This window comes from Curcuma longa, chromosome 7 (genome assembly GCF_044706935.1).
Source record: "Curcuma longa cultivar G26 ecotype Majalengka, Jawa Barat chromosome 7, ITB_CL_G26_1.1, whole genome shotgun sequence".
NCBI lineage: Eukaryota > Viridiplantae > Streptophyta > Magnoliopsida > Zingiberales > Zingiberaceae > Curcuma > Curcuma longa.
This window is the reverse complement of record NC_133867.1, coordinates 4,951,891-4,975,285: the sequence shown is the minus strand read 5'-3', so window position 1 is coordinate 4,975,285 and position 23,395 is coordinate 4,951,891. Positions and strand designations below refer to the sequence as shown.

General features: G+C 34.2%; 1 protein-coding gene across 1 annotated transcript in view; it reads right to left on the bottom strand.

The window, feature by feature from the left end:
- LOC141832494 (DNA topoisomerase 3-alpha) overlaps window positions 1-23,395 on the bottom strand; it is a 31,852-nt gene that overhangs the window by 3,357 nt on the left and 5,100 nt on the right. Inside the window, exons 4-22 of the mRNA XM_074719997.1 lie at window positions 20,568-20,640; window positions 20,190-20,312; window positions 19,947-20,068; window positions 19,802-19,874; window positions 19,608-19,724; window positions 18,630-18,713; window positions 17,776-17,955; window positions 17,548-17,676; window positions 15,882-15,956; window positions 14,477-14,566; window positions 14,261-14,365; window positions 11,034-11,068; window positions 9,151-9,280; window positions 6,974-7,026; window positions 6,804-6,891; window positions 6,670-6,708; window positions 4,390-4,468; window positions 4,214-4,285; window positions 1,676-1,759 (exon numbers count right to left, since the gene is read on the bottom strand). Coding sequence (XP_074576098.1) covers window positions 1,676-1,759; window positions 4,214-4,285; window positions 4,390-4,468; window positions 6,670-6,708; window positions 6,804-6,891; window positions 6,974-7,026; window positions 9,151-9,280; window positions 11,034-11,068; window positions 14,261-14,365; window positions 14,477-14,566; window positions 15,882-15,956; window positions 17,548-17,676; window positions 17,776-17,955; window positions 18,630-18,713; window positions 19,608-19,724; window positions 19,802-19,874; window positions 19,947-20,068; window positions 20,190-20,312; window positions 20,568-20,640 — 1,751 coding nt within the window. The remainder of the gene's footprint in view (window positions 1-1,675; window positions 1,760-4,213; window positions 4,286-4,389; window positions 4,469-6,669; window positions 6,709-6,803; window positions 6,892-6,973; window positions 7,027-9,150; window positions 9,281-11,033; window positions 11,069-14,260; window positions 14,366-14,476; window positions 14,567-15,881; window positions 15,957-17,547; window positions 17,677-17,775; window positions 17,956-18,629; window positions 18,714-19,607; window positions 19,725-19,801; window positions 19,875-19,946; window positions 20,069-20,189; window positions 20,313-20,567; window positions 20,641-23,395) is intronic.

Here is a 23,395-nt window from a genome sequence, read left to right as displayed (position 1 = left end):
AAGGAAATTTTAACTGTGATGAGACTCAATCCCTCATGGATTATGACACGAGATCTTTATTTATCATCTCCTCATCTTAGTGACGAGTAAGATCCTTGAAGTCACAATGCTAGTGAGATCTCTATGAGATCTTCCTCTCATCTTAGACGAGTTTTCCCTCAACCCTTTAGATCAACCAATTGTCGATAGGCATAACTCAATTTCAAAGTTGAATAGTTGTCGCCGACCGACAAAGTGCATCGTAGATCTGAACCATTACAAGACACTCAATCGCCAACAATTTTAAGACGACATTTCGCACTCAATGGAATCAATGGATATTATCCAAGAATTAAAATCTTTAAGACAACTAAAGGGATTATCTTAACACAATCTCACTATATTGCAACAATATTAACAAGGTATATAGCATACAACGACCCTAACATTAAAAATCCAATAAACCTTTATAACTTGGGAAGAATAACAATGAACCTATCTCTCAATTGAATATGCTAGAATCATAAGTAATATCATGTATATGATAAACTGCACTTAAATCCGTAGTGATCACTAGACTCACTAATTATGGTACTAAGGTATCTCAAGTATATTGCGAACTATGGATTATTTTACAATGGATATCCAGTGGTTTTGTAAGGGTACAATGATGAAATTGGATATGAGATACTAAATACTCCAAGGGTAGAAGTGGGTGCATGTGCACGACAGGTGGAAGAATGATGTTCTAGAAGTATACAAAACAAATATGTATAACTTAGTCAAATATGGAATTAGAATTCAAAGTACGGGACAAAGCAAGATAAGTGGAATAGCTCCACAATTGATCATTCCATGTTGGGCAAGATCTATATCGGTAATTATAATATATTGTAATAGCTAAACAATAAAAGGAAAAGCTATCAAAGGTACTTCGGTGCCAACAAAGTAAATTTGTCCTCGTTCCCTATGAAGTGGATCTATAATATAGACCGAGTCAATTAAATGAATAAGAGAACTCATAAACACACAATGTAGATATAATTTACGCCTAAAAATTGCTAAGTGTCTCATTCTTTCATCTATAATTTTATCATATTTCAATTCTCCAACTCTCCTGTTTGAAAGGGCTACCTTTGGACTTTGAGATGAATTTTGAGGAGAATTAAGATCTAGAAAATTTGAAATCAGACAAAATTATAGATGATAATTATTTAGTAAATTTGTACACCAAAATTCTACATGTGGAAATTTTTGATAATGTGCACACTATGCAGAAATGAAGCTAATAATTTCCACAATCCAAATGCATAAATTGCCGAAGGTATAACAGATGGGACATCACAGCTTTTAAAAACATTTATGTTATTCAAAACATTATAACAGATAGGACATCACAACTATTGAAAAAATATCATGGATTTATTTTCTTCTTTATTCAATTATTTTTAGTGTTTCTTATTAGAAATGACAAAGTGGGCTCTTAAATTTAGTCCCCACAAGGCCACAACAGTGTTTGAATGAGATAGATTTTAATTGAGGCCCCAGCAAGAATATCTGGAGACATAACACATCATACATCAATCCGGAAGAGATAAACAATTCAAAGTTATGTTGCATACATAAACCCAAAAAAATTCAATATGTCTGCTTTAAAGAAAAAAGCAATTCAAATACCATAGATTCTGGCACGAACCTGCCATGCTAGTAGGATGACGAGACCCAGTTCCACAAATCTCAATTAATTCTCTTAGTATCACATCACAGCCGCCAATACAACCTGAAATAAATGATCCAAGCTAAGTTAATAAAAAAAGTTAAAATTAAGAGAGTTTAATGTACGCTTCATATCATCATATTCACATTTCTGATCAACTTTGACAAGATGCACACTAGAAATATGTTAAATTTGAACAAGATTGCATGGCTGACAAATATCAAGAAAAAGATACTACTGAAAAAAGTGTATCCATGTTATTTCCTAGATGTGAATCATACCCCTTACCTTTTTCAACAACAACAACAATAACAACCAAGACTTATCCCATTAGGTGGGATTGACTATATGGATCTTTCTATGTCATTGGACTCTTTCCCCTACTATATCATTATCTATACTTTAATAAATTTTATCTTATTTTATTATTGCTAATTAAATCTTTTTTGATCTTCCTCGTTTGATGTGCATATTTGTCATAGTTTCACATCATCTAACAGGAACATTTATTGATCATCTAAGTACATGTCCGTACCATCTAAACGTGTTTCTTGGAGTTTTCCCTTAATAAATGCAACTCCGACTTTCTCTTTAATGCTCTTATTTCTTATTTTGCCCATCCTCGTATGTCCATGCATCTATTTTAACATCCTCATCTCTGCAACTTTCATTTTCTACTCATGTACTTGAGTCATAGTCCAATATTCAGTGTCATATAACATAGTAAATCTAATTGCCGTTTTGTAGAACTTCCTTTTAAATTTTAATGGTATCACATAAAATACCGGACACTCTTCTCTATTTCAATCATCCTGTTTGTATTCTATATAAGACATCTCTCTCAATCCCTCCATCGTCTTACAAAAATGATCTTAAATACTTTACTCAATTCCAGACAACTCGTTATCTCCTATCTTAACAATTGTCTCATTATGTTTAATATTGCTAAACATAAATTTCATATATTTTGTCTTTATTTTACTAAGACTAAAGCCATTCAATTCTAGTGCTTCCTGTGAAAATTTCACTCCGACATGTTTATTTAGATAGTCTCCTATTAAAATCATTTTATTTGACGAAATATTTTGTAATACTTCATTTAGGTCGTCCCAAAACTTTAATTTGGTATCTTCATCTAATCCTGTTTGAGGTGCATATATGCTAATTACGTTCATAATTTGCTTCTCCACTACTATCTTGAGAGCTATAATTCTATCACATTTCTAACTACTCCTACAACTTCATCCTTTAATGAACTATTTATAACAATACCTACTCCATTTTTTGTTTTACTCTTTCATGTGTACCATAACTTAAAATCCGAATTCTCTATCATCTTTGTCTTCTTGCTTACCTATTTTGTCTTTTGTACACACAAAATACTAATTCTTCTCCCAATTATCATATCTACTACCTTAATTACTTTACCAGTAAAGGTTCCTATGTTCCATGTTCCAAATCTTAGACTATTAGTTTTACTATAATATTTGTTCTTATTCAACCTATAGTAAGAAAACTTTTACCTATTTAGCACTATACCAAATTCTTATGAAGATGTAGCGGTCTTTATGATATGTTACAGTCAAACCCTACAACGTGAACTCTCTCATATTTATCACTACACCCGAGTTCTGGAGATGTAACAGTTCTTGCCAAGACGTTACAATCCGACCCTAAAACACGTTCCTTTCGAGGACTAACCTAGCATTAATACAATAGTTTAATGGATCTATTCATTGAACATTTGCCTCAGTTTGACGCTAATTGGCAACCTAACACAATCCTCCTCCTTTATCCGGACTTGGGACCAACTATGACAGGTTTAATTCGTCGTGGGCGGAGTTCCTCTTACTTTTTCATTCCCAATTTTTTAGTTAGTACCATTTTTATTTTTTAAAAGATAGCCCTAGTGACCTAATTGCAAATCTCAGCCCATTTATCATAAATTTCAACTTGTCTACAAGATGCTAAACAAAGATTGAGTTTGAAAAGTAACAACTATGTTCTGTTTAGATTGTTAAACTCAGTTTTCTGCATTTTGTTATTTCGAATATGAAGCCTGGAATAGAATATGCTGAATATTTTGACCTAAATATCCTCTCTGAATTTTTTCTCTTGTTCAAATCCAAATTAATTACCACAAAAATTTGTTCAAATCCAATGGTATGGGGTTTCCAACAAATCAATGGGGTCCAAAAATAGCAGATAACTCAAAAATACTAAAGCTCCAAACAAAGAAGTTATATCTATAATTCAAATCCGGCTCATTAAGGTCAAAAAGGAGCTACTTTCATGACATCAGTTTAGCTGGGGTGAGAATCCAAAATGTACAGCATAGAGATGATTAAAAGTGATCATATGAAGGTTGAACAGAGAGTGAGGAAAAATGGCTATAGTTTGTTATGCAGATGCAGATAATTTAGCACCTTTAAGATTGACGCATTTCTTAGCTACCATAGGAAATAAAAAAATTATACCTTTGAATGAACTTCATTGCTGATAGACGATAAAACTTACCCAAATGATCAGCATCATAATTTGGAGGAATCTCCAATCTTCGGAACTTAAACAGAACTTTGTGAACAGGTCCTGTATGCAGAACTAATTTACCAACACATACACAACAAACTACGAAAATGAATAACCTAGCATAGGCATTGCAGTTTAGAAATAACTGGAGATGCCAAACACACCTGGGGTACAACTGGGACAAATCTGGTCAGTGACAGATGCCTCCGATATTGATCCTGGAAGCCATACAACATTTCTGCACTGAAATATATTGAGATAATTAATATGACACCACAGAATATTGCAAAAACATTGGCATGAAGAGCAATCAATGAAGCAACGCTCCAACACCATATCTTGTCTATGGCCCTAGAGCACTTGAAATACCTTAAAAACAAGGGGCTCATGAAACAACTTTCATAGTGTCAAGTGCAGTGTAAAATATATAAAATTAAAGCATTATCAAGTTTCAGTTTCAAGAAAGGCCATCTGATGAGGGATAATTAGTTTTAATGATGCAAGCTATGTCCTTACATGAGGAGCAATTGGCTGGGTTATAAGCTTATCAAGATCTCTGTAGGGCTAAACTAATGTGTCTCTTAGGCAGAAGTATCCTTGTCCAATTGAAATAGCAAATATTATGTAGTTTATATTTGGTTCATGCGTAATCCATTATCCCCTGAGTTTGAGACAAGGTTGCCTAGTCAAAGTTGTTGGGACTGTGATCTTAGGAATGATGGTAAGCAAGTATGGGATTGGATCATAGGGTCGTATGATCTTAATCAAATTTACGACAGTGACTTTGCTTGACAACGACAATAACAATCAAGCCTTATCCTACTAGGGGGACCTAACTTGACATTCCAAAAAAAAAAAAAAGGTGAACTGCTCATGAATTTGGGCCTACTCTTGACCATTCATAGAATTGGGTTGGGGAAGTGTCCAGTTGGAACTGCTAAGCTGAACAAGAAACCAATCATGATGGACCTCAGGCGAAGGAACTTACAGTGTGTTCAGCAGGACAGAGCCAAGCGCCTAGCAGATTTGGGCCAAGCAAAACTCTCCACCAGAATTTGGTGTTGGGGGGTCATTGTCATTTCACATTTCAAAGTGGAAGGTTGCTGCTCAAAGAGAGGCATTAGATCTATAGCTTTACCAGCTTGATTGGTACTCCTATTCCAGTCACTGATTGGCCGCAAAAACACTTTCACATTTTTTCGATCTTGATGAGGAGAGATAGGATAGAGCAAAGACTTTCGCAACCAAGGAAGTAAACTCTCCTATCACTAGAGAAGGACAGCAGGAAGACTTGCAGTTGTGATTTGAGCAACAAGCAATTGAGTGGAAAGAGAGTTGTTGGATCTAAAGTACAACTCAGTTGTGGATCTCATGAGCTATGAAGAGGAATTGAGGCGATGTTGCTTATTGTCGGAGCAAGGCAAGGTGCAAATATAAATGAAGAGTAGCCTAAGGAGGGGATGATGTTTTGCTCGTCCTTGAGGCGGCACTAGAAGGGTAAAGACAGAGGTCAAAGAGGATGACAGCTTCACATCTAAAGACGAGGAGCTTCTTGTAACATTAGAAGATCTAGAGGAGAGGAGCTCACAACTAGTGACAAGGGGAACCACATGATGATCTTGAAAGAGAAGCGAATGATGAATGACGATCAGGAAGTTCTTCAAGCTCTGATATATTGCGAACAGGGAAATTATTCCGCATGATACTCTAGATAGCACCTTCTCGACCTATATATGCATTAGCAATATTAATCAATATTTTACATATGCACCCTTACATGAATATAATGTATATTTACAAATTGGTCCACATCAGATCATTTTGGAGATTTAAGATTTGATTTGTTTCTCAGATTTATCTTGGTCAGTGTTTGTATCAGGATTTCTGATGGAGTTATATTGCAAATAAATGCTGGGCGATTAGATCTAAAGGCTTTAGTCAATGAACAATGCTAAAAGGTAGAAATTCTAACTATCAGGCTCTGAACCAGACAACAATGTCACTGGGAACATCAAGTTACTGAAAAATATGGTCTTAGACTGTCCAAAACTAGGTAGTAAGCATACCTGCATTCATCAGATCTACAGACAGTACTTTACAAAATTATGAACCACATCAAAAACCATCTATCAGATATCAGGCATTCAAACATTCATTGTTCATCTACCCCATAAACAGTACAAAAAGGTTCCTGCTAATTTATAACTTTTGCATTGCTAGTTATGTCAAATTAAGTTTTAGGACAAAAGCATATGATATTTATAACAAAATCAAAGATTCTGCTGATTTTGATTAAATGTACAGCATGCCCAACAAATTTTTTCTTGGCACAATGGCAAGTGAGCAAGTGCAACAATTGTGTGGAGCAGAAGAATAAGGGAAGAAGTTTCTGTTATAATATAATAAATTATTAGAACATAAATTGTCTCACAGTATCAACTTACAAGAGGGAACCGCAAACATCCCACCATAAAATTACCATTCTGGAGAAAGCAAAAAACTAATGTTAATATTGCAAGAGAAATAAAATACAAATTAGGAGGAAATTCATAAAAATGAAATAGAAGACAACAATTACAGGTTTTCTCTTTAGCACCATATTGGATTCATTACACAAACTACATGGCCTTACAACCTCTCCAACATTATGTCCATCCCCAGAAGATCTATTAGATTAGAAAAATACATTATAAGAATCCTAGATTCAAGAAAGCAGGAACAAAGAAGAATATATAATATTATGATTACCTTTCAAAAAACACATCCATAGCTTCTAGAAGTTTAACTTTGTTGTGCCTTGCCTATAGAGAGCTTAATGAAGAAGCATTACAAAGTATAAAAAGAACTCAACTCAATCAATAAGGGAAAAACATATACTTATGAACACACAGGAAGGCCATAAGCAACACATGCAAATTATTTCCAATTATTTAAATTGTAGCCAGTGTAGAAGAAGAAAAAATCATGAGAGGGTAGGAAGACAAGCATTTACCAAATCATACATTTTTAAGACACTGCAAGGTTTGAAGTAGGATGAAGGTTTTTGTGATACATCTGAATTTCATAGTTGAAGCTTAATGGGTCAGGGGAAAACTCAATATGGAGATTGATAATATAACATCGGCATCTCAAGATCAAGTAAAACTAATGTAGAGTCATGCACATACTGTTATAGAAGTGAAAACAAATGATCCACAGGACAATGGTAAAATTTAAAAAAAAAAAAACCCAAGATGGAAGATTAGAAAAGTAGTTGCAGAAAAAATAATAGATGATGGGCTAAATTCTAATTAATAAATTGTGATTCAGTTAAATGGCATCAATTTGAATGGTTAATATCTTAACCACAAACTTAAGTTGTTAAGCAACTACCGAATTTATAGATTTATGCTTGACAAGTATGATAGCATTTCTTTTATCATACTAGGTGGCATGACCCAACCCAGTACCAAATCAGAAACAATAGGTTAAACCTCGAAACCACACAGGGCAAAATACTTAGTTCAAATTAACACTAGTAATCCAATAAGCAAATTAACCTCACTTCCAAAGTGGGATTCAGTTGGAGGTGCTCATAGTTACACAAGGCTTAAATTCAATGAGATCGTCATCAAAGTGTAAAATCCAAATCATCACCCGAATTCATGGCTGGCTAAGGATATATGGATTTTGATCAAATGGTTGTTTTACATCCTCAATTAGACTTTGCTATTGGATGCTCAGCAAGTCTAAACTCAACCTATATACCATGCAGTCTAAAGTGGTTGGTCCTAAGTTAATAGAATTGGACAAATTTAGACCTAAAACTCAACAGAATTAACTTAACACTTAAATCGTTGGGGGTAAAGAGGAGTGGATGAAATGTAGTGAAAATTTTTTAATTGCATAATACAAGGACCACTATTTATAGTTTTATATAAGCTGAGACACAAAAAAAACTGATGTTACTTCAGAAAAAAACAGAAAAATTGACATGCTACTTGGGCAGAACTAGGAGGGGAAAGAAAGGTCAAAATGGAGTACAATGGAATTTAAATTCATCCAATTTTTTATTTTATTTCAGTCCAAACAAGATAGATGTAAAGGAAAATAAATTTTAAGCCTCTATAAACAAGATTAAAAAGTGATACAAATTCCTTCCATTCCATGTCAACCAAACAAAATGAATGGCATAGAACAAAAATAAGAAAATATAATTTAATTCTTTTAGTTTTACTCATTTAAACTACTTTCTTTCACTCCTATTTCCTTCTCTCCAAGTAAACAGAGCACTGAGATCCTCAAGTATGTCATTAATTAATGCTTCAATTGAGGCTGTCCTACATTCCTATGAGGTCAATATGAATAGTTGGAAAGTTCAGTTAATATTGTTAGGAACCTTCCATCAACTAAAACCGTTCTTGTATGGTCTCTTGTTTCTCAAATGTGATTCTTAACCATCTTCTGAGTCATAACTACCTTAAGAGTCTTGGATTATGAAACATCCCATTAGCTTAATCTGTTTTGCATGGTTCGTTGATATCATATATGAATATTAAATACCAATGCAACCATTTTGATTCCAATAATGAATTATGTTCTACAATTTAGGTATGTTAAGGTTCTTTAAAAGATATTCTAACTAATGGAAGAAAAGACATTTATGATCTATCTGTATAAAATCTTCTAAATAGTTCAATCGAATATGGTATGCTTTTTCAGAAAAGCAAACACAAAAACAAAATATTTAGGGAAAATGTCGCCCACAATAGCAACTTATTGAGATTTTTTTAGAAAGTTGACTAGAAGAATAGCAGTATACAAATAAACATGGTGAAATATTTTAACACAAGTTCAATGATCTTTTGAATACAATGGTATATCCTACTGTAGAATAATGTAATTAGAAAGCATTAAGATAAGATGTGACAAGTAGCCAGACGCACATCTATAAAGCAAGCTTTCATCTGTTGTAAGCAGCTCTCTAAAACCTCAGATTTCCTCTTTGTACCTATGCTTACTGCTTTCATATCACATTCCATCATGGCTCTGAGATAGGGTTTCCAAAGTTCATATCTGAATGGCATGAACATAAGCAAGTAATTAGGACTGTCAATTAAAAACTAAAACTAGTTTACACAGCTAGAAATGGAAAGCTATCATGGTTAATTACCCACTAGGCAGTCCCCTTTACCTATGTTATTCATCACTGAACCTTGTAATATATTGTATTTACAATTGGGCCCCTAGTACAGGTCAGAATACCCTTTTAATAACACCAGATTTAATTGATCAAATGAATTGGAAGAAAAAAGGACCCAATCACATCATCTATTATCAATATAAGATTGCGGATACACTTGGACAAATGGATCAATTTGTTGCAAACTTCACAGGGCCATGGTGAATAAAGATTGACTACAAATGCAGTTTCAGATCTACGTAGAGTTCTTACCGCCTAATTGCTTATATGATCATGCAGCTTGTATCGTAACTCTCCTCAATGAGCAACAACATACCAGAAATTGTTCAAATTCTTTAACATCAGGGAGCGGAGTGCATCTGGATGTCCATTTTGCTGCTACCATCAGGGATCATTGACAAGATTTATGCATTATGCAAAGCCTTTGTCTAGACCTCCAAGCACCCTCCAATCTCATGGGCAAATATTTGCAGACCAAGAGATGAGGGAGGATATGGGCTACGAGATATGAAAGCCTAGAACAAAGCCTTGCTAGCAAAAGTGTTATGGCACAAGACAAGCACTCCTTATGGATCAGATGGATACATCACACCTACTTGAGCAAAGCAGATTTATGGACATGGCAGGTGAAGCATGAGGATTCCTCGCTCATAATGAAATTATTGCAAATCAGGGAAGAGTTATTAAGATCAGAGGGGTCAGCCACAACAACATCAGCTAAATTGACAGGATGGTTTATACAGGAGGGGAAAGGAGTAAATAAGGTACATGGCCACTTTAGGAGACCAGGGAGCAAACAGCCATGGACCAACACTGTCTGAAAGTCATAAGTGCAGCTGAGTCATGCATTCACAGTATGGTTACTAGCACATGAGAGGTTGTCTACACGTGACCGGCTACCGCATGTTTTGGACAAGACTCGTACCTTTTGCATAGTGGCAGAGGATCAAAGGCCATATCTTCTTCTAGTGCGCCATCACTAAGGCACTTTGGAGGAGAATCAAAGACTGGTTAGACATGAGGTAGGAGATGACCACGCACGTGAGGATGTTCCAAATCTTCAAGAGGGAATTCCGTGGCACCTGACTTTTGATAAAGGCCTAACACCAAGTCATGTCGTGCATGGTTCACTACACATAGATGGCCAGGAATTGGTCTTTTTGAGCGGGAGTATGAATGTAAAGAGTATCTATAGGAGGATACAGGTACATTTGTATAGAGAGTATCTGACACTGGTATATTTGTATAGGACCTTGGACATCTACTTAGATCTGACACCTTGTCAAATGTGATACATTGTCCAAGGACAGACTTGTAAATATTTTTGAGACTAATATACACATTTACTTATCCTAGAAAAATATATAAGGTTTCAAGAATGACCTTGTTCACTAATTATCCATTCGTGATATAAAAAAACCATGGACTTCAAATGTGAAGCACTGATAGTCTGATCCAAAACAAAACAAGATAAATCAACACCTATCTTGAATATGAGTTGTAGGTAAAAAAAAGGACGAAACCTATAAGCTTTTGTATTTGTCATTCCTACATTATACAAGTAAACAGTGATTTCATGCTAAATAACGCATGTCACTAAACATAAGATAACAATTATTTGCATACCCCATCTCATCATAGCCCATCACTAATGCTTCTCCCTGTCATTAACAAATCATGTGTTCAGGCAACAATTTATCGAATTTAAGAATTCTTTGATATGGTAAATAAATAAACCTCATTTTGAAACGGTTTGCATTATTTGAATAAGGAAGAAGCATGATCAAACTAGTCAAAGCATAGAAAAAAACAAAAAATGACCAACATTAAAGATGGTGCAGATTAACTAAATAAAATGATTTTTTTATCAGGCGTCTTTAACAAGATATAGAAGTAAAACCATTTGATGTCTTATGCAAAACAAATCCTAACTACGAATAGCTTAGACAAAGAAATGGAAGAGTGGAATATGATTATTGCTTAATGTAGTTTCTAACTGGAAAACTACAATTTCGGTACTAAATCATACAGTATCGGTATAGTTTCAAACTTATTTATCTATATATAAAAGTTTACAGCAATACAAGTGATTTGTATTAAAATTTTAAGAGCAATAGCTTACAAATCATTACAAACCCCTATAAAAAATAGTAAGCTAAATATTTATATTGTTTACTAGACTTAGTATATCTTTATTTAAATAACTTTATATAAGTTATAAATAATTATTTACTTAATTATTGGCAATTATGATTAATCATTTACTGATAAGTATTTACTTGTAATTATAATATTGTTAACTTATTATTAATTGTCATACTATTTATATAAATAATACAATAGAAAAAATATTATTTACGAAAAGCATTACACCAATATGATATTAATTATTAAATTACTATAAAATAAAATGAATTAATATAATAAATAAATTAATATATCATTAACATACAATCTAAATAGTACATCACAAATTTTTTATATTCTAGAAATATTTTAATTAGTTAATTATTAATTTATTTAATTATTTATATGTCATACCACCTGAATAAAAATTATTTTGGGGTAGTGAATTGTAGCAATTTAAACTAGCTCGAGTTGTTGCTTGGGTGAACGTAGTGGGCAAGAGAGTAGGTGTTGTAATTTGACAACTATAGACTTGGAAATTAAGGGTTTGGGAGGAGTTCTTGGTTAGCTATATTTTAGGGCTTTGTAAAATGTTCCAATTAGCAATCATTAGCATTGTAAAAAAAATTCGAGTTGCGACCAAGGGGAAGCTTCATCCCTTCAGTTTCTTCTCAAGTTGAAGCTCCAACTCCACACAGGATCTCCCTCTCTTCCCCTCTCCCAAAATAAACCTCTCCTTCCCCTAGATTTTATCTATCCCTCCCCTAGGTTTTATTCTTATACTCAGAACCCTCTTTGCTAGGACCCCTTCTCTCCACCCATATGTTGTTATGGCCAACCTGAGGGAGTAAGGAAGAAGTGGAGACATTGTTAGTGTGAGGAACTTCTCTTTGTTTTCCTAGTTTGATGGTGTGAAAATTGTAGGAGGTGATCAGCGGTTCTTGAAGGAGAGACACAGCTTGAAATTTCACCATGGGCCAGGTGCATAGGGTTGCAAATATGGGGATCTTCTATCCCATTTAAGAGGTAAAATTATGCTCATGTTTTGATGTGCTAAACATAAAATCTAATAAAGCCTTTGTGGTCTAAAATTTCTCTAGGGAGGGTATGGAAGGCTAACATGCACGTCAAACGAGAAAGAGAAAGATCAAAAAAGACTTAGTTAGCAACAATAAAACAAGATAAAATTTATTTAAGAATAAATGATGATATAGTAGAGGATAGAGCTCAATAGCGTAGAAGGATCCATATAGCCGGCCCCACCTAGTGGGATAAAACTTAGTTGTTGTTGTTGTTGTTGTTGTTGTTGTTGTATCTTTAATTTGGTTTTGGGGCGTTGTTAAAGAGGGAAAAATTACTCTCTTTAGAAGTGTTAAGTCCTCTTTATTTTGTAGTTGACTCCTATGCTTTTAGATGGTTACCTAATCCTAGTTTGATGACTTGTTGGATGCTACAGTCTGGGCAGATTATGTACATATAGAGATCCTCTTTGTCGGCTAATCACCTTAAGGTAGGGTGGATTGGGGGCATATGTCGTTTGTATATTCATTTATGCTTATGTTGGATAATTTGAACCGAAGGTTGTACTCTATAAAATCATTGGGTTGGCCAGATCACTTATTGCTGCCATCCACATTGTACCCATTTTATGGTGCCGATCAAATTTTCCTAGCAACATCGGCCACACAACATTCATATTAAGGCATCAACCTACAGCATGCATAGGTATGTCGCACTTAGTGTCAGCCAAATGGTGTACACAAGGATTGGAGTGTCAAGCCAGCATGCATTATTTATCTATCTGATTACATGACATGAGTGCATCAACATGTATACATACTATGCTCGGGGACTTTTTTTATTCATTGTTGTGAAGTTGATATGGGTATCCAGTGCAGGTAATAATTGTTGTGTGTACGATTATTACCGGGAGCTTTTAGCTTAGTGATTGAAGCTTTTATTATAGCATCGCAAGAATTTATTCCAATTCATTTATTTTTACTTGTTGATGCTGGATGTTACATATATTATGGACTAACACACTACTTGTAGTTGTGTTGTCCCTAGATTCCTAGGTTGGGAGATTGTCATGCTCCTGATCAGATCAGAGGGGAAGACTCTATGTTGTCAATCTGCTTCTACTCACATCTAAGGTTATTTTACTGTGGTTAAGCATCTCTTGATTAATGCCCTAGGGAAGTATGTCGTTTGTATATTCATTTATGCAGATAGTATAGTGGTTAGCCAATAAAGAACTAGTATTACTGGATCATATAGTATAGTGGTTAACTGAACCTAAATAGTTGGGACAATCATGAGGTTTGATGATGACGACAACGACAATGGTTAATGGGAACTAGGATATGGAACTTCCTGGAATGAGAAACAATATATAGTTGAAAGAAACTGTAATAGCATGACATATCTATCAATGACATGCACAGATGGACTGAGACAATTATGAACAGTTGACCATTAATTGCAACAAGTAGATTTCTAAAATCCTCCAATACTGGTTCAACATATTATGCATATAGGAAAATATTATCCTCCTATACTGGTAAATTCCACTGAATTTCTAAAATTGAATTTGAATGTGTAGGTGGTTTTTATAGAATATTTAAAATGTGAAAGATCTTTATCTAGCAAGTCATAGCACAAGAATTGTATTCAATTTTGGATGAATGTAGTTACTTGAGGCATGTGGAAAAAAGAGATGGAATTACCAGATTTGTTGGTGAGAAACGAGTATTTGAATCTTTTGTTGCATAATGCCGATCAAGTAACTTTTTAATATGTTCATGCATTGTTGCATCTGTGCCAATTCCAGCCTGAATGAGATTGAGATAAGTGACTATAGAAAGAGCACAGGATTTATGCAAGCACGTATGCAGATCCACAAAAAACACAAAAGTCAGAATATGGACTGAGTTAGCACTTACCTTGTCCATACAACTGAGTAGATCAGCTTCACTTAGAAGAGGTGGTGGTCTAGTCACCCCCGAATCAAGGGTCAAACTGGTTGGAACAAACTGAGAACAAATAGCACTTCCATACATCAAAGCTTTAATCATACAAAAAATGAAGAAAGGAAAAGATACTAAGTGAAGTTATATAATAAACAATTAAGGCCAGAGTAAAAGTTTGGAAACCAAGCCAGAACATCAGTTGAAAAGTTTAGGAAAATAGGATATCAACACTTTGACATAGCACATGAGCAAAAGATGAAAGTCGTAGAGATGAAAATGTTAAAGTGGATGTACGGACATATAAGGATGGATAGGATAAAAAATGAAAACATCATAGAGAAAGTAGTTGGGATTGCGCCTATCAAGAAAATACTTTAAGAGATGCATTTAAAATGGTATGGACACATACTTAAGTGTCCAATAAATGCCCTAATTAAACGATGTGAAACCATAACAAATACACATATTAATAAAAAAGAAGCAAGACCAAAAAAACTTAGTCAGCAATGATAAAATAAGATAAAATTCATTTAAATATAGATGAAGATATAATAGGGGATCAAGCCCAATGACATAGGAGGATCTATATAATCGACCTCACTTAGTGGGTAAAAACTTGGTTATTATTGTTGTTGCTACATGGTTGAGTCAAATCTTAAATAAATCTAACAATTGGTTCGAAGAAGTGGAAGATGAGTAATTTACACAAGAGGACAAATAGATGATTATTTTCACCAAGGCACTAAAGACTTTTCCCAGTATTTCACCAGATGAGGCCATGACAAAAATATGGACCAATATTTTATGCATAAATAGAATGTTAAGTTGCACTAAACTAAGAACTAATTTTATACACATGAAGAGAGACAAAATGCAATGATACATGCTTCTAGTAAAGTAAAAGAAGTATCCAATCAAACAATACAACAACATCAACCAAGATTTATCCCACTAGGTGGGGTCGAAGTATCCAATCAAACAATACCTTCTAGATATCTATCCAAAAATTAGTACGAAACTTGAATTTAAGAATCACCTTCTTAGGATTTAATTTTAATAGTGTTTACAAAATAATCTTCATATGAATCAGAAAAGATTTGTATATGGTTCTTAACGTTCAACTTGAAATGCATAAACTTCCTGCTTAACATCAACAATAAAGAAACAATTTAATCAATGTATAACATACAACTGGAGTGTAGGGAGATGATTAAACACAATTGTAAGAAACAACCACAGGAAAGAAGTAAAAGAAACTGTAAGATTGAACAACAATATTAAACTTAAACTGGACAAAGAAACAAATAAAAGAATGAAATGAACGAAGACAACTAATACACAATACTATAAAATTTGCATAAATGATGTATAAACCCACCTGTTGGCCAATTGTGTAAGTAGGAAGTATATTCCCTCCCCAAGATTCAAATCGATAAACATCCAAGTAATTTTTCTATCAATTAAAAAAGTGAAGTTCAGATTGCGAGATATATATAAACAATTTTCTTTTATAGTGACCAAAACTGGAAATCATTAATGATCATTGAAGGATCTATGAACTGAGAATAAGAAACAACGCAGTAATATTCAAATTTTTACAGAATAAAAAATACAACCGATGGCATTAAAAGATAACATGTTAATACTTATATCTGAACTAGTTGTTAAGCTTAGATATGCTTCAAAAGTCAACTATGCTTTGTTGAGTAATTAGTTTGTCTTCCAACTTAAGATCAGTTCAATTACAAGAAAATAGTCATAAGAAAGTTTTGTTTGCAAGTCTAATCAAGACCATCTCCATCACTTTCATAATTATCCAAGAGGTTTCAGATGGTTATAGAGTTATGTGTATAATATCTATAAGGCTGGCTATTTTGATATTCCTTATTCGTCAATAATACATATAGTAAAAGGGGGCTACCTAAGATTCTTACAAGGAATAATTTCCCCTAATCTCAACATGGTATCAAGAGTGTTCATTCCTTCGTGGCCACAGGAACACATCATCTCCAACATCTATCATCTATGTCCGTGCAATAAATCTATCATCAGCACACCATCATCCATCTCCCAAATGTCAGCTCATCTTTGTTGCCTATCAAGGACAACCATGTGAAGCTCCTGAACCACATGCCCTCATCCATGCAAGATCAGCTCGTCTTTGAAACCTTTGGTCAGCAGATTTCACCGAGTCTTATTAATTTTGAAATTAAATGAACACCCAATTATGGTAAATTAGTCCACCTGTTGGGCATGCCCAGTTGATTCTAGTCTACTATCCCACACATATGGAAACTATAGGCTGGGTGTTTTCCTAATAGCACTTCGTAATAAGTGGACGCTCATCAAACTTAACACTTCCTCCAGGGAAGAATGACATCTCAAGTTAATTGTGGTGGACCCCATGTGGTCCAAGCTCATAGCCACAGACCATTGTTGCACAAAAAACAATCAACTACTAATTTCACTGTATTATTGCACTGAAGAAAACTTGGATGGTTGTGAACTTATCAAAGTCAAACTTCATCATTTACTATTTAAAGTTAGTTACTTGACCTCAACAAAAACAAGAACTAATAATATTAAAGTTAGTTAATTAAAGGAAACCTTTTAGTGGCATATCTGAATATATGATTAAGCTTCCATTAATAACAAATTTTGTTCTTATATTCGCATTACATTATCGCACCAATTTAAAAAAAAAAAAAAAAAAATCGCACCTCACTGATTGCACAACATTTTGGGCAGCTTACAAGTATATTCAAAGTTCAGCCAGTTGATGTTTGTTCCCAAAAAATATCAGTTTACAATCTTCTCAAATAGTCAAGTTACATAGTCATTGCCAATTAATCTAGACTATCTGCTCTGTCATAAAATAACTTAAACCGTCAATATGTCAGAAGAGGCATGATCAAAACAAGCAGTTATCCCAAAAGGGCAACAATAGGACAAAGAACAGAATCATATTGACCTGTCAACAAGAAAAATATAGCCATACAGAAAAGAATGCAAAACTACAAGTACCACTACTAAAGATGACTTACAGCAATTATAACACGTCCTGAAGCAGAAAACTGTTCACCAGCAATGTCAATTTCAACAGAAGTTTCAGCTCCTACTGCAGGTTGTGAAACACATGCAAGAAAGTGACGGACAACAAGCTCATACAATCTCTGGATATAACAATTGAGATGAACCATAAATCTTCAAAATCATTAGTTCAAAATTTAACATTTAGCTTGAATTATAATTTTTTTCACCAGTGTGCATACATTATGATCTTGACTCCAACTAGTTTCACCGGCAGAAAATTTTGTTGGATGAATAGGAGGATGAGCCTTGTCATCATGCCCACCACTACTAGGGTTTCTCCAAAGCCTAGCCTCAGAGTCCAAAAGTCTTTGAGCATATGAACCCCAATTTGGATGACCTACTTGCTCTCCAACAATGGCCTAGGCCAGAAAATAACCAGAAAATAACAGAACATTAGAGAATAGTAGGGAAAGGAGTCACCATACATGCCTATGATAGCAGTTTGACTATAGGTGCTGCAATATGATTACTATTACTAGCAAACAAAAGGAGCAAAAAGTAAATACACACAGAAAGAACTTCAACAAGTGTTGCTTGAGCATAAACTAGTAACTACAAGAAAAACAGCATCTGGAATAGCATAACCGTCGCAAGTCTAGACGAAGGATTTATAACAAGTTAGGTGAAACAGAATCATCAAATCCTTCAAAACAAGAATGATGAAACAAAGCAAGCACAGGGAGATTTGATGTGTTTGAAAGAGGTCAGAAAAGAGAGAGCTCATGGCTCACTCAGCACCAACTAGATGCATAAATAAAACAGATAGCAGACAGGATAGGGGAAAGTTTCTTGCAGTTAAATCACATTGTTTCATCCTTAATCCAACTTTGGCTAACAATTTTCGTTCACAATAAAGTTTGATACTCTTACTCACTAAAGTATAATTGTGTGAGCAGGAGCAGCTATTTATAATCTTATAATCCATGGAAACTATTAAAACAAAAAAATAATAAAATCTGGAGAAAAACTAAAAGGAATCATTGCACAAGATCAATTGTACTATACAGCAACATAAGAAAAACTAGACACTAACATGCAAGTCTGTGTTAACAGAGAACCCATCAGTCTCAGTGCGTGGATAGCTGATGAATCCAGCCTGATAAAGCTCTTCTGCTATCTGCAAATAAAAGAGAAGTGCAGCAATTTTGATTATACTTAAAATATTAACCAAGAAATGAAACAGGCTTACCCTGTATCTTTAACAAAAATAACCAAGGAAAAACATCAACCAGTTTCTAACTAGTTGTTTGGATATAAAAACTGATAGTTATAATAGATTAAGTTAAAAGAATGTGAAGACTAAAAAACAGTTCTTGCTGATAGTTTGTATTTAGTTAGCTCAATTTTTTTTTAAAAAAAGTACCAATAATTAAGTAGAATAAGATAGCATGAAGATACAATGCTATCTTTTCCTGCTTGCCTTTGATGAGGGAATTAGTTGACAATGAGTTGCAAAATGATACAATGCAGAGATTGTATCTTTTCCTGTAAGCTAGCAGATATCTGATGCAAGCAAATGGACACTTCAGGAGAGGGGTTCTGCTCCACCATAGCAGCAACGATGCAACATCTACAACTGCAATGATAGGTAAATGGAGCCCCAGTTATCATCTACTCTCTCCTCTTCCTCCATTATTATTATTTCTCCCTTCCCATCCTATACCCTGTGAGTATTCAAGTTTGTCTCTTCTTATGTGTCATTACTTCAAATCAGTATCATGTAGGTAACTGGATGCAGTGGAGCCTACTATGGCACCTATTTATCCATATTGGTACATTAAAGTAGTAACATTTATATTGTTGATTGGAATTATATATAAGCAAGAAAGTTATCAAAATGCAGATTGCCGTAAAAGGGAAAAGTAGTTCACCTAAACAGTTAACATGTAATGGAAGACAGAAATACTCAGACCAATCAGCACTACTACATTCAACTTCTTAATAACGTCACAGCCTCTACCAATTGATAGAACAAATTTAAAACCAAAAAGAAGGTGTAGATATCTCTCACCTTCATAGTATGCTCAGAACTCATTCTAAAATATCTGGAGGCACGTTTCTGAAGCTCAACAGTACTTAATGGATATGGAGGATATTTCAGCTTCTCCTGATGTTTGACATTGATGACCTGAAAGAAGGCTAAGAAACATGGTTAGACCTCACAATACAAAGGCATTGAGTGAACTAACACAGTTGCAAGCTCACAGTTGCAGTTGGTTCTTCAACACACATCTCATAAACTATAGCCGCGCTCGTATAGTCAAACAAATGCACACGCCTGTAGAGGACAGGTATTGGTTTCATAATATAGATCAGAATTACCCATATTGAAGGGATTGAAAAATATTACATCCAATTGAAGTTAGCAGTTCCATCATCAGAAGTATGTGAGCAGTTAATTGTCCAAAATTCTTCAGCTTCATGTGATTGTATCTCCCAATATCTTTCCACAATAAAACCCAGAGTAGGGAACTGCAATTTACCGAAGAAGATGATAATAAATTTCAATCTACAGAATATATGGCTTGAATATGAAACAAAATTATGATCCTTAGTTCTTCAACTTAAGTGAAATAAAAGAGCAGTACAAAACCTGACATGGGCCATAGCTTAGTACAAGATTCCTACCATCACCAGCGAAATCAAGAACAAATGAGTCTTTTATTAGCATAGTCTGAAACCTAGTAAAGGAGGCACCTATTCGAAGATCAATTTCCTGCAAGATATGATGTCATTTTAATTAGTATTTAGTTAACAAGACAAAATGGGTGAAGGCAACAAACCAGGCAATTGCACTAACTATTTTAATATTATATAAAGTGAAGGAAATGAAATAAACGTCAAATTTGTCCACTAACAAATTCAATGATAATTGCCTAAATGTTTACCCTAATCATTTAATAACCATGGATAATAAAAGAGCTGGAAGCAAACAGAATATCATAACAGCATTTCAAAAAGAATTCATCACCTGCCTAGCATCTACAGCATCGGAAAACAATTTGTTAGGTCTTGCAAGGTTTTGCACAGAATAATGTATTTCCCTGCCAGTTTTCAGAAGTCAGCATTATAACTTAATTAATACAATAGAGAGGAATTAAAAAATATTATTTTTATCAGAAAGAGAGCTATTACATTCATATATCATAGTTTATATATGACTCCCATTTAACATCTAATTACATCATGTGGGATTAAACCTATCCATATTAACACCTAAATTATTACCCTTTACACTCACCCTCATGTTGGAGCATACGTAAGTTAATCCATGGCCTGCTTAGTATATTTTTATATATTCAATTTGTTTGTATATTTAATAGCAGAAAGAGAGCTATTACATTCATATATCATAGTTTATATATGACTCCCATTTAACATCTAATTACATCATGTGGGATTAAACCTATCCATATTAACACCTAAATTATTACCCTTTACACTCACCCTCATGTTGGAGCATACGTAAGTTAATCCATGGCCTGCTTAGTATATTTTTATATATTCAATTTGTTTGTATATTTAATAATTGGTAATTAATATTTACCTAATGATATTTTTTTGGATTTAGCAGGAAATTTTAGTTTTAAACTTAAAATGAGATTAAAGGTAGATTTACCGGTCGAATTTTGTTAAATAACATAAAATGAGATTTTTTGAAACATGAACAGGGCTACAAGAGTGGGAGAATGAGAGAATGATAAGATACCAATTGGGGTGTTTGATGAGTACTCCAAGGGCAAAATATTCAAATAAATAATTGTTGGAAATAAAAAAACTTGATTGGAATATGGTTAAATTAAAAAGAAAGAGAACAAATTGAAAACTATAGATGATCTTCATCTTGTGAATTCATTATTCATCAGGCAGTATCAGTTTTAATTTGATTGCCCTTCCCTACCACAGTTGAGCAACATGAATCTTGACTTACGTGAAATATGGATTGAAATATAATCTAATCTTGCCAATTTAAGTGGAAAATAAGGCAATTTTGAAAGCACAGTAAAAAGTAGGATAGCATAGCTAATTAAATTGTTAGAAAATAGACCAGAACAAGTAACAATATTCCATACTCTAAAAATTTAACAAGTTTTAAATATACACAATTAAGATTATTAGAATTTATTTGGATTAAAACATAGACTTTTGCAGTTGAACCAAATGTTTTAATAGCTAATCTAGTGAGCTTTATTTTGGTTTTGATTTTATTTTGAGGTTTTATGGGTCATTTAATATTGTAGTTTGGAGTGGTGTGATTTTAGTCTTGCTTTTGGCTCAAACCAGGCTCAAATCGAACTTAAATTGAGTGATTTATGGTTGAACCAATGGTGAAACGGGTTGAACTGGTTGAATTGACCGAGTATTGAGCTTATGGTTTTAGATATTATTAAATTCCCCTCATTTCCTCCCCCAAATCCTGTGAGAAGCTGTAACTTCCCCTTTCTCCTGTTCGGCGCGCCCAATCCCAAGCCAATTCTTCCTCCTTTGGTCAGTACTAAATCAAGCAGTGGTTGAAGCCTCCCTTCCTCCTCTCTTTCCTCACCTGAAAGCCTTCTCACCTAATTCCTCTTCACTGATACCACAACCCCCTCTTCCTCCTTGCTGGAGCCTATAATCGCAAGCCCTTTTCTCCTATCCCACACGACAATACTGTTTAAAGCCTTTTCTCCTCCTCTTTTCACACGCAGCTACCATGCATTATCTCCTCTCTGTCCACAGTTGCTCTGCCTGTTGCGACGCAATTCCTCTCTCATCAAGCGGATTAAGTTCTTATTCTCCTAAGAGGAGCTGCAAGTGGATCTCTCACACCTAATCATCTTGTGCGAGCGAAATGTGTGCTTGGAGATCATGTGCCTCCAGTCATGTTGTTGCACATGACTTCCATGCAATCCCCATTGTTGTTGCTCCTTGTCTACTAGTGCTGTTGTTGCACCTACTATGCAGTCATCATTACCTGTTGCCTATGTTGAGCCTGAATCAAAGAGGCAAGAGACTTGCCTCTTCTTCCCCATTCCCCCTCTCATCCGAGTAATGAGCCCTAATAATCTTCTTTAACAATACCTCACTAGAGTAGGGGTAGCAGCTTCTTGTTGTAGCTTCATACCAGCTCACACACTTCATATATTATAGGTTCTGTTATTGTTTTAGGTGTTGTTCTAACTATAGTGATTGTTCATTATGATATTTCTCGAAGCAGTTAACTAGAGGATTAATTGAGTAAAGGCATGCTAGGAAGTATCTCTTTGGATAGGTTGAGCATCATAGGCTACAAGTTTTATTATGATCTTTGTTTTTAGTTGGATTAAAATAGGTGCTTAGATGTGTAGGTGAGGTTGATATTGTGACAAAATAACTATCATAACAATACTTTTGAGGTCGACAATAACATTAAAGTTATATTAGTTGGATATTCAATTGATAGAGATGATTGAGGTGCATAGGAAATAAAATATAATAGTGGGATGATTTAGTGGAAATTAAGGTTTTTATTGTTGAGGTTGATTGGATCAACCTCAAAAAATAAATTTTAATGGATAAATCAGGTTGTATGATGATGATTGTGCATGGATATGGATCTCTAAGGATAGCTAATTAACCACTTAAATGATTAACAATGACAAGATTAATTATGCAAGCATTGAGATGATCTTAAATTAGAGACTTAATCACAATATGGTGGGGTCTTGTGGAATGAGGTTGAGCTTGAGGATAAATTGTTTGAATTATAAATTTTGTAAAATAATAATGCAATGGATTTCTCTTTCTATTTATTACAAGATATAAGCCCCTATTTATAAA